Consider the following 11,658-nt stretch of genomic DNA (forward strand, 5'->3'; position numbering starts at 1 on the left):
ACAAGCCCAAAGAAAATACAGCAAGTACAGCTGTCCTAGCAAAAAAAGAGATCAGTTCCTGATTACCCTTCCTCCTCCTAGCTCACTCTTAATAAGCAGAGCCCTCGTTAAGCCATAGAAAGTAATCGCTGTGCTCAGGGAATGTGTTTTCATGGCCTCCAGAGGGAGAATGCAACCAGAGCACCCTTCAGTTCTCTTCAGATGTGTCTCCTCAGATACATGGAGAGCATCCTTCCCATCTTTACACACTTACACCTTCTCACCTCAGATCAACCAGCTGCACCTGTAAATTTTACCTTGCCACAGGGCATAGACATCAGGTCCCAAACACGGTATCTCTTTGTGAACTTGTTTCTTGCCTGTTCCCTCTGTGTTTACATGGCACACGTGCTAATCCCATCCACCCTCTCTTCTAGACCAAAGCACATATATTCCCCAGGGAAAGCCAGAGCCCAGCTGAGGGGCAGTTCACACCAGAGCCCACCCCAGTGTAGAGATGTATCAGACTGCTTTTGCCTCTCTTTGCTCCAGCTCTGTTGTAGCCAGCTCTGCCCTCCCCATGCACACATTTCCCTGCCGCTCCCCTGCGTACCCAACACATCTCGTCTTCATTCTACAGAAAACAACTCTCTGGCAGGCTTAAAAAAAAAAATTCCTACTACCTCAATCATTTTGAGCTGAGAAACAATGCAAATATATCCTCAGGTGTGGAACAAAGAGCCCATCCAAACCAAGCACCATACAGAATGAGCATAGCTAGTCTGCTTCATGTGGCACTAACTCTCAGCGGTGTGAATGTGAGCTGGTTCACGCCTTGGCTGCATGGAGTGGTCCACTGAGCTGCCTTCAGCCAGCAGGTCTGACGATGAAAGGATAAATGGTTGAGTTTTCACCCTAAGAATGCTGGTGATATTAAAGCTTGATCAAAACAGCAGGTCTGATGATGAAACTCAACAAATGGTTGAGTTTTTACCCTACGAATGCCAGTGATATTAAATCTTGATCCCAGCCTGCCCGAGAAAGTGATAATGACAGCATGGTCACTGCTTGCCTTGGAAGAGATCGAGTGCCTGGTTAAATAAACAGCAGGTCTCTGCTGCTCCATGTTGAGAACTGACTGACAGCAATGATGCTAAAGCAGCCAAAGTCACTGTGTTTCCTGGTTTGCATGCACAGGACCAGTGTATGGCTGAAGAAAAATCAGGAAATTTGGGTTATCTTCAGAGTGTCCTGAGGAGAGGTGTCAGGGCTGGGTAGGACTGTGTTTTCAACAGGTCAGCAGGGAGAAAAGAGGAATTTCTGTTTGAATTTTTGGGTACTCCAAGTAAAAGATGCTGGGAAACTCCAGAACATTTCAGGAAAGCCACAGCGGATGTCAAGACTTGTCATATAGTACAAGGGACACCACTCCACGCAAGGACCCTCATGCACAGTCAGTTGCTCCAAGCCTCCCTACATAGTTAAAATTACACTTTGATCCACTTGGGTCTTAAGAGAAATGAATGAACGAATAAATGAATGAAAGAGGAATAGAGAAAGAAAGAGAGGAAGAGAAGAATAAAGCAGGGAAGGAAGGAAAAGAGGGAGGAGGTGAGGAAGGAAGAGGGAACAAGGGAGGGAAGAAGGGAGGGGGGGAGAAAGGAACTCTGGTGAATTTTAGAGGATTCAGTCTAAATCCAGTTCCTGGAAAAACACTGAGCACAAAGCCAATACTTCTATTTGTAGCCACCTAGAAGATAACATGCCAAGTGTTATCAACAAACACAGGTTTGTTGGGATTAACTATCAAGTGAGCAATCGACTGTACAAATACAAACCAGGAATCACTGGCCAGACTTCCTGCAAGTGGGAAGAACCTAAGGATCAGTATCAAAGCACAACAGGCTATGGCTCAACAACCTATGGGTATTGCGACAAAAGCAAACCTCACCTGAGGCTTCTGAACAGGGGGTCCTCCCACACACGAGATGTCTGTGTGACTGTTGTCTTTTCCCAGCAGAGCTGAGGTCTCTGCTGCTCATCAGTGGCTGGGTGTGTGCATCAGCTTTCAAGAAGGGTGTTGGCCAACTGCTGGAGACTGTCCAGAAGGGAGGCAGTAGCAGCTAAGCATAGAAACCAGGACAGAGATGGAGAGATTGAAAATGTACTCAATGAGCAAAACTGAAAACTAGGCAAACGGATGAGAACAGTCTTCAAATGCTAAGATACAGAGCTCATCTGTGTTCTCTCCTATGAAGAAAGGCTGAGAGAGTTGGGGTTGTTCAGCCTGGAGAAGAGAAGGCTCCGGGGAGACCTTCTTGCAGCCTTTCAATACCTAAAGGGAGCTTATAAGAAAGATGGGGACAAACTTTTTAGTAGGGCTTGTTGTGATAGGACAAGGGGTAATGGTTTTAAACTAAAAGAGGGCAGATTCAGGCTAGATATAAGGAAGAACTTTCTTATGATGAAGGTGGTGAAACACCGGAACAGGTTGCCCAGAGAGTTGGTAGATGCCCCATCCCTGGAAATATTCAAGGTCAGATTGGCTGGGGCTCTGCGCAACCTGATCTCGTTGAAGATGTCCCTGCTCATGGCAGGGGACATGGACTAGCTGACCTTGAAAGATCCCTTCCAACCCAAACTATTCTATGATTCTATGATACATCTGCTCTCAGCTGGATGCAATGCTCTCCTCCACCACACACAGCTTTGATACTGAATTTCATATGGACCTGACTTAACCTTGGACTGATGCATGCCTTTGAGAAGGCCATGGTCCTTGGTAGCCTGAGATTTGTATTTATTCAGGTCTGCTTTTCTGGCCTATCACCTTCACCTTTCATCTGCTGGAGCGGCTGTTGCAAAGAAAAGACTTGCTACCTCTACCCTCCTTCACCTTCCCTGTGAGTGGTCACCCACTCCTACCCTCCATTTCTGCCAGGGACCTTCTCTTGTCTGTCATCTCCAGAGGGTATCTTCACACTCTTCCTTGGCATGGGGAAGACAAAGGAGGTGTTGCAAGCAGTCCCTGGGTTGTACAGTCTAAGCAGAGGAGCACCTCAGAGCTGCACAAAAACTTGTCTGTCCAACGGAGAGTCCCTGGCATGAAAGATATTCCTGTGTGTCTTCAGTGGTGAAGCGTATTTTCTGTATGTTCAGCTGAGCTATTTTGCACCTGCCTCTGAGCTTCCTAGAGACGATGCTGAGCAATGGTCCTGTGGGCTAAGCTTGCCCACATAGCTAGTGCAAATGCAAAGAGGGGGTCGAGGATTTTGCTGAGTGGTGGAGGGTGCGGTGCGATTCTCCCAGCATCACATCACCTACCCTTCAGGATGTCCGCCTCCTCAGCCAGCCCTGGGGCATCTTCCCCCTTAGACATCTCCAGTGCGGGTGTCTGAGTCTGACACCTGACTGCAACTGCCGCCTAGGAGTGCCTGATGATCTCTGCTGAGCATACAAGGTATCTAAATGCATTTTCCAGATAGAGAAGTTGGCACGAGGTAGATCCTACCCACGATAGCAGCAGCATCATATCCCTGCTCAGCAGTGTGACTATCTGGGTGGTTCAGCCTTGTAGGGGATCTGGAAGCCTGGCTGTCCCATCCAGGGACAGAGCATCCTGCCACATGCACATCTGGCTTTGTTAAGACCGGGAGGAGGTCTCACACCAACCAAAAAATTAACTGGATTGTGAACACACACAAAGCTTGCAACCAAATTTCACAAAGACTTCCCGTCTTTTGGGACAAACAAGGGACAAAAGCTGGAAAAAACTTCCCCTGTTGGAAGATGCTGCTTTCAGCAGTGGGAAAAGGTTTCTTATGTCTTCTCACGCTGCATTACCGGCATGGGATCATACCCATTTTCCCAGCTAAGCCTGGGCACTGATGCCCTATTCCTGCAGCTGCAAGAAGCCGGTCATGGAAGGCAACTTGCAAACCCCTGTCTCCCCCCATCCCTGCCACTGATGGTCCAGAATCGGCTGTCCTGAGAGGACTTGTTTGCTCTGCAGATTCCCAAAACAGCCCAATTTCACAATCATGCAGCTTACGTGATGCTCATGGCCCAAGAGTCACTTCCTGGCAGAGGCTTGGCTTTTCATACTTGTTGAGCGCCTGCCACGGGGCGCAGAGGGAGTTTTTCGAGGTGAAGGGGAGGAGCTGTGACAAGGGGGACTTCTCAAATAGCCAGTGCTTTGGGTGCATGTCCTGTCTCCTCCCTGCCCTGCTCTCCCGTGGAGACAAGGAGCGCACGGTATCTTTGCCACCAACATGAGGCTTGTCCTCCTGGCATGTCTCTGGGGTAAGTGAGGTGGGATTTTTTTCTCTTTGCTTCTGTCTTGGCATCTCTTTGTCAGTGGTTCTCCTCTTCCACTATTGCTTCTTCTACAGCCCGCAGCACAAAGCAAATGGGACACTGCAAGGAACTGAAATGCAATTGGTGGTATTTGATAGCTGAGTGTGGACACTCAGATCCCCTCAGATGTCACTAGATGGCCACAGGTGGACAGCTGGGTGCTGCCCCACCTTGGCACCAATACCCAGACACCTTGAGAAGTGTCTCATTCGGGAACTGAATCTCAGTGCTCGTGAGCAAAGACAGCAGCACACGAGGTGGGCTTCCCTGCCCCTGTTTATCTGCTGTGGGTTCCTAGCCTCTGTGGGTTCGTAGAATCATGGAGTGGTTTGGGTTGGAAGGGACCTTTCAAGGTCAGCTAGTCCAAGCCCCCTGCAATGAGCAGGGACATCTTCAACTAGATTGAAGGTTGCTCAGAGCCCCATCCAACCTGACCTTGAATGTTTCCAGGGATGGGGCATCTACCACTTCTCTGGGCAATCTGTGCCAGTCCTTCACCACCCTCATCATAAAAAATGTCTTCCTTGTATCTTCCTTCGTTCCTGTGCATCAGGGATGAGACCAGACCTGGTGGCAATGGGCAGAGGCACTGAGCGTGCTCAGTGGGTACGGTACGTGGGTAGGCACTTCAGGCTCCCAAGAGGATATGTTGTCTGAATGCCACTGGAATTTACAGAGAAGGGGGATAACCATTAGGTATCTCAGCCCATAAACCTTAGAAGTAGCTAAAAAAAAAAAAAAAGGCAGATGGGTAAATGACTTGTCTGGGCTTGTCAGCAGTTCTGCCCTTGCCCAAAGCTGTTGGTCAATGCTTGGGATCTTGCCAGACTGCCGCATTTGGGAGCAGAAATCATTGTTTGTTTTCAGCTCTTCTTTGCTGTTGACCTTCTACAGTGGGCACAAAGTCCCCTTCTCCTGAGTTTCCAGGAAAAACAGGTCCTGGCAAGTCTTTCCTCAGGCTTTCCCTCCCAGGGTTTGCCTCCACCTCTAGTTAATCCTCAGGGAAATCTGCTGAATGGGAATAGCCTCTTTGCACAAGGCTCCAGACACAGTCCACCTTGAAGACGCTTCTTTGCGCAACCCCAGTAGCAGGCCCATAGCTGTTCCCGTGGCATTTTTATTGCTGCCATTAATGTCTGCAGGACTGACAGCAGTCCTGGGGTTAATTTTGTCTGGTGCCTGCCTGAAGTTCAGAGACAGCAATGCTTCTTCATGGTCTGGCCCTGACCAGCAGGCAAGAATAAAAATGCTGTGCTGCTTGCAACTCATCACATTTTCAGCAGTTTCGTTCAGTAGTGTACCTCTTGCCTGGCTGTTGATGAGAGCTGGGTGTCACACCAAGAGTCTTTAGGCAGAGACTCCAGCCCCAGTTCGACCCTCTGCTGCTCTGGACACCAGCCCTAGGATGAGATTGGTATGCATCAGCTGTGACTCAACTCTTTCCACTGGCTGTCACAGGAGCCTCAATAATCTAATCTAATCATCTAATCTAACCTGTCTGGACACTGACTTTCAGGTGACTGAATGTGGACAAGAGAAACCCCAACTGCTCTGCTATGGTATTTTCACATTATCTGCCCAAACCAATTTTTTTTTTTTTTTTCCCCCAGTAGGTTGGTTTTGGGGTTTTTTTAGGTTTTCTCTCCTTATCTGATCTCTTTATCAAGAAAATCCTGTGGACATGCACTAGGATAGGCAAAGCTGATTGACAGCTGGGTTAGGGAGACAGACAGCAATGATGGGCCCTACCAGAGCTCACAGAGTCTTGTCTCTTGCCTGTGTTTTGCTGTCCTGAATCTCTGCACTCTGCAGAGCTCATAAGACTCAGACTAATACCCTGTGTTTCTTCTATTTCAGCTTCCCTTGCAGGAGTCCTGCTGGCAGGTCAGTATTTGTAGTATAGAGTGGAGCATGAGTCAGCACACACAGCTATCATAAAATGTCATGCAGAATGATGCTATGTCTGATCTGGAGATTTAAATATGCTGCTTGGGGCCAAGAGACCTTGGTCTGAAACCTGCTTCTGTGGCCAATGATCTTTCTGTAAACCCCATTCTCCTGATTAGCTGATGGAGAAGACCTGACTAGCTCCTGTATGCTCTGTGAGGTGCAGCTGGCTGGAGATTTCTGGGTGAAAGGGGCAGTACTGATCCAAAACATTGACAAAACAGCTGCTCATTTTAGTGAAGTTAAACCAGAAGTTGGGATACCCTCAATGCTGGGCTCTGATCTCCATGAGATGGAAGAATGCCTGGTGTCCCCTTGGCTCCATAAGCCAGTGTGGAGGTGCTTCAGGGTTTCAGACCCTGGCACTTTTCAGTCCCTGGCACTTTTCAGTCCCTGAATTTCTGCCACTACAGCACCCCAGATCTGTGCAAAGGGACAACGGTATCCAGAGAGATTTGGTTCTTGATATTAGGTGGCAAACAGTGTTGTGATCAGAGGTTTGGCAACTGGGGCCAGGTTTTCAGAGTGATTGTGTGTCCTGGTGGGTTCAACAGCAGGAACAGGACTGAGTAGGTCCTTTCCACTCCCAAGTGCTGACTGGCTGTAGGTCCACAACTGCACCCAGCAATCACTGCCAATAGCTGAGAAAACCCAACCCTTCCCTTGGGAAATGGGTAGAAATGTTTCCATTCTCTCCTCCCTGCTTCCAATCCTTGTAGCAGCATTTGCTGGGAGACACAGGCCTTAACTCTGGGGACACTTACCCAGAACCTGAATGCTGTGGTAGGTTTTGGGGGGACTACACATCTCCCTTTACAGCTGAAAATGAACCCTGTGATTTGTATCTCAGAACAGACTTATGGTCCCACAAACACCTGCAGCTTTTGGCCATTCCAAGCTCAAAACCCGGTTCCCAACCACCAAAGATTTGGGATGCTAGAATATCCTGGGCTTTTCTTCCTCCTGGTTTGGCAATAAAGACAGTCTCACTGGGGAGGAAAAGCCCTCTTTCTCATTCTCTGCCTTCACCCTGGGGTGTCTGGTCTCTCCAGAAGATGTAGACACAAGCAAACATGAGATCCGCCTCGTGGGTGGCCCCAACAGCTGCTCCGGGAGAGTCGAGGTGCTTCACAACGGCGTCTGGGGGACCGTCTGCGATGACCAGTGGGATTTACGGGAGGCGAAGGTTGTGTGCAGGCAGCTGGGCTGTGGGACAGCGCTATCAGCCCCTCGGGTGTCTAAATACGGGGAAGGAAAGGGCCAGATCTGGCTGAGTGACATGAACTGCAAAGGGACAGAAGCATCCCTCGCTGAATGCAAGGCGAAGCCGTGGGGAGACAACATCTGCAACCACGTAGAAGATGCCAGCGTGGAGTGCTCAGGTAACCCCCAGGTGTTTTCTACTTTGTGCCACATTGGCCCTTCTGCCTCAAATAAGCCAGGGTGCAATTTCTGACCCATCCAGTTAGGAGGTCAGGGATGCAGAATGACTTTGAAGCTCCAGCTTCCTACCCCGCTTGACCCAGAGACGTTGCATCACAACTCCTGGACCTGGAACAACCTGCAGAGATGGGAGAGGACACAGATAGTGCCCTCCCTTCCCTGACGGCCTCCATGCTGATACTATTTTCCCTTCAACTTTTCTTCTTAAGACAGAAGTTAGGAAAGGAGCCTTTGACAGGCACTTGGGATGAGCAGAGACAGTTTTGGTGCATCATGGGAGATTCTGCTTTCTCCAGGTGATCAGGGGTACAGAGACATGTCCCAAAACTTTTCCCTCGTTTGTTTTTGGCAGAAACAGAAATACCTGAGCCAGGACCAATCCGGCTGGTGGGAGGCCCGAACCGATGTGCTGGGAGGGTTGAGGTGCTTCACGAGGAACAGTGGGGCAGCGTGTGCCATGACAACTGGGATCTAAATGATGCCCAAGTGGTGTGCAAGCAACTGGGCTGTGGGGATGCGGTGCTGGCCCCCATTGGAGCCAAGTTTGGACGAGGATTTGACACCATCTGGCTGGATGACGTGAACTGCACAGGAGTGGAAGCTGCTCTCTCTGAGTGCCCGGCGAGGCCGTGGGGGGACCACAACTGTTACCACGGGGAAGATGCCAGTGCAATTTGTTCAGGTAATCCTTCCGTTCTCCTGCTTTTGCCAGCCATGCATTAGGGTGCCTTCACTGTCAACATGGGCACAACCTTGGACAGGAACAAGGGCTTCCTATGAGGCACTCTCCTACTGGGTTGGTGCTAACCTAATAGTCCTGCTGGTGGCCTGGGGTCCTTACACCATGGAAGAGGGCTTCAGTCTGGGAGGTTCTCTCCTCTCTGCTTACTGGGGTGCTCTGTGGCCATTTTTCTTCAGCTCAGGCTTGAGGTTAAGACTGCCATTGTTCTTCTTGCTTGGACAGTTGCATGTTATATGTGGAGAAAGCCATGGAGGAGAGGCTGCTGTGTGGAGGGCAGGGATACTCAGGGAAGAGGGGACACACACACCAATACATAGCCTGAGCATGCTCTCTCTGGATGTCTCTGCAGACTCAGGGATCACCGTCTCCACTTCAGTCCGCCTGGTGGGTGGCCCCAACCGCTGCTCCGGGAGAGTCGAGGTGCTTCACAATGGCGTCTGGGGGACCGTCTGTGATGACCAGTGGGATTTACGGGAGGCAAAGGTTGTGTGCAGGCAGCTGGGCTGTGGGACGGTGCTATCAGCCCCTCCGGAGTCAAAATACGGGGAAGGGAAGGACCAGATCTGGCTGAGTGACGTGAACTGCACAGGGACAGAAGCATCCCTCACTGAATGCGAGGCAAAGCCGTGGGGAGACAACATCTGCAACCACGTAGAAGATGCCAGCGTGGAGTGCTCAGGTAACCCCCCCCTCCATCCCGCATCCTGCGCGTGCTGGGCAGTAGGGTGGGCAGATTCCACCACACACATGCCCCCTGCCTGAATCAGGGCTGGTCCTGAGCCCCAGTGCAGCTCTGTGGATATCTGCTGGTGGGAACAAGAGAGGGACGCAGCTGATTAACTCATCCCATCACTGGGTGCAGTGCTTGCCCAATGACCTAGGGATGACACATGGATGTAGCTGACCCAGGAGCAGCATTAAATCCTCTCTTACCTGAAACTGCTCTGGTCCCTTGTCCCACCTCTGGGCTGCAGGGTGACTAGCATCAGCAGACTCCTTGAAGCAGACACACAGTAGAGCCTGCAGCCATCCATGAAGACCAGGAAAGCTTCCTCCTGCCCTTTTCCCACAGCCCCTCTCCCTGGCTTTTCTGTCTTCCTTCCCACTCCAGAGAAGCCTGGCCCTTGCCATATCGCCGGTGTGCTCAGAGACACCTGAGCCTCTGCCAAGCAGGCAAGCCTTCCACAGGTGGTGGGGTGTGTAGGATGCTCTCTTAACATTTATTTTCTGGGTACTGGTGCAGAGGTGGACATTCCTGAGCAGGGGCCAGTCCGGCTCGTGGATGGCCCGAACAAGTGTGCTGGGAGAGTCGAGGTGCTCCACGAGAACCGGTGGGGCAGTGTGTGTGATGACCACTGGGACATGAAGGATGCCAAGGTGGTGTGCAAGCAGGTGGGCTGCGGGTCACCACTGTCGGCTATGGGAGGTGCCCGCTATGGGCGAGGGTCAGACATCATCTGGCTAGACGATGTTGAATGCAACGGGACGGAAGAGAGCATCTTTGACTGTCAGGCCAGGCCATGGGGTGAACACAACTGCTATCACGGAGAGGACGCTGATGTTGTTTGTGCAGGTAACTGCCCATCACTGTGGCATCTGAAATGATGTGGGGACAAGGTCAAACACTTCTAGCAGAGCCAGCAGGCTCAACTGCAGGGTACAGAAGGGGAATCACAGGGTGGGAAGGCTCCCACCAGCTCAGGATAATGCTGGTGGAGGCAGGGAAATGAATACAGCAGGGAGCTGTAAGGAATATAGAGCGTCTGGTTAGGATGGATGTGGTGGGACCAGCTGGTGGGAGAGAGGCATCAGCACAGCAGAGGCAAACACACCGGTGACAGTCTGACTATGGGATGGATCCTGCTGGGGAGATGCTGTCAAGGGGGTTTTATATAGGGCAAGGCTCCTAAAGGGCAGAAAGCAGGAAGGTAGGGCAGTTTCTGGGGCAGGATACAATGATGAGCATCTGTGGGGGCAACGGTGTCTAGTGCGAGATGCCTCTGTGTTGGTACATCATCAATACTCAGTAAATATTTGAGTTGGACTCTCTGAAGCTCTTGGGAGCTGAGTTCCTGACTTCTCATGCCCTGTTTCTTGGGAGAGAATCTTGGATAGGCCCTGCATGGGTGAAGGGAGGAATCCCTGGGGGTCTTAGGCTGGTTTTGTTATGGAGGAGCAGGGCTGTAGGGGCTTGGATTTCACTTGGGTGCTGCACAGGGTCATGCTGTCAGGACCGTGTGCTGCAGTCCTCTAGATCAGTCAGTGCATTCTGCACTTCATACAGTCCCGTCCTGGCTCCCGCAGGGCCCTGTCCAAAGCTCGGGTTGGGTTCCCAAGAGCCCCAAATATAAGGCTATGACCCAACCTGCAGACCTTCTTCAGGAGCAGAGTCTTTGTCATTTCTAGCAGGCAATTCTGGTGTCAGACAGTTCCTGAGAGCAGATTTTGCTTTACCTTGCTCCCTTTCTCTGCAGTTAACAAGAACCTGGAGGAGCCAGAAGCACCATGAGTGCCAGACAGGCCCCGCTGGTCCGTGCTCATCTTGCTGCAGCAAGATGGGCCAGCAAGATTCAGCTGGGAAGGTGAAGGCCAGGGATGTTGCAGAACCATCTTTGTGCCACAACAGGATCCAGGGTTTGGCAAAACCGTTCTCTCTCATTCTTTGAAGGATCTATAAACTCAGTAATAACTGCACTGATGGAAAATCCAGCTCAACACATTGTTCCCACTGAAAAGCAAATATCATAAAGTAACAATAAAGTTCCCCTAAAACTGAACTGGCTGTCTCATAAATTGCTCGTGGATCTCTGCTGCCTAAGCACATTATCTGGCAGGGTGCAGTTGGTCCAACATGATGAATATTTATGTGATAAATGAATACGATGAATATGTATACCAATGGTATGGCAGCATACCATTTCTCAGGTCTGCAGAGAAACATTTGCCTCCACTAACATTCAGATCGGTAACAAGGGCAGCCATAAGAGCCTTGGGAAGGGTATTGAACATTGCACAACACAAGCTTATCTCTGAAGGTTTCTCTGTCCCTCCTCGGCGGGGGACAACTGCCCCCCATAGGGAACAATTCACCCCACTTCCTCCTTCACTTTTCACACGGACCAAAGCCGGCACTTTACAAGTGGATAATTTCCCCTTTCAGGGATGTCCAAGCAAGACCTAGCCTTCAACAC

At 50.6% G+C, this 11,658-nt stretch overlaps 1 protein-coding gene across 2 annotated transcripts; it reads left to right on the top strand.

The window, feature by feature from the left end:
- The first annotated feature begins 4,085 nt into the window (after positions 1 to 4,085).
- On the top strand, positions 4,086 to 11,244 carry LOC128135781 (soluble scavenger receptor cysteine-rich domain-containing protein SSC5D-like). Of its 2 annotated transcripts, none has more exons than XM_052774849.1 (7): positions 4,086 to 4,281; positions 6,193 to 6,219; positions 7,335 to 7,664; positions 8,078 to 8,407; positions 8,817 to 9,146; positions 9,711 to 10,040; positions 10,942 to 11,244. In XM_052774849.1, exons 1-7 carry the CDS (start codon positions 4,251 to 4,253, stop codon positions 10,974 to 10,976), a joined length of 1,413 nt encoding a protein of 470 aa, XP_052630809.1. In that variant the 5' UTR covers positions 4,086 to 4,250; the 3' UTR covers positions 10,977 to 11,244. The 2 variants fall into 2 exon arrangements, with proteins under 2 accessions (XP_052630809.1, XP_052630810.1); XM_052774850.1 differs by having other exon boundaries at positions 4,172 to 4,281; positions 7,338 to 7,664.
- The last annotated feature ends 414 nt before the right edge of the window (positions 11,245 to 11,658 follow it).

Source organism: Harpia harpyja, chromosome 24, assembly GCF_026419915.1.
Source record: "Harpia harpyja isolate bHarHar1 chromosome 24, bHarHar1 primary haplotype, whole genome shotgun sequence".
Taxonomy (NCBI): Eukaryota; Metazoa; Chordata; class Aves; order Accipitriformes; family Accipitridae; genus Harpia; species Harpia harpyja.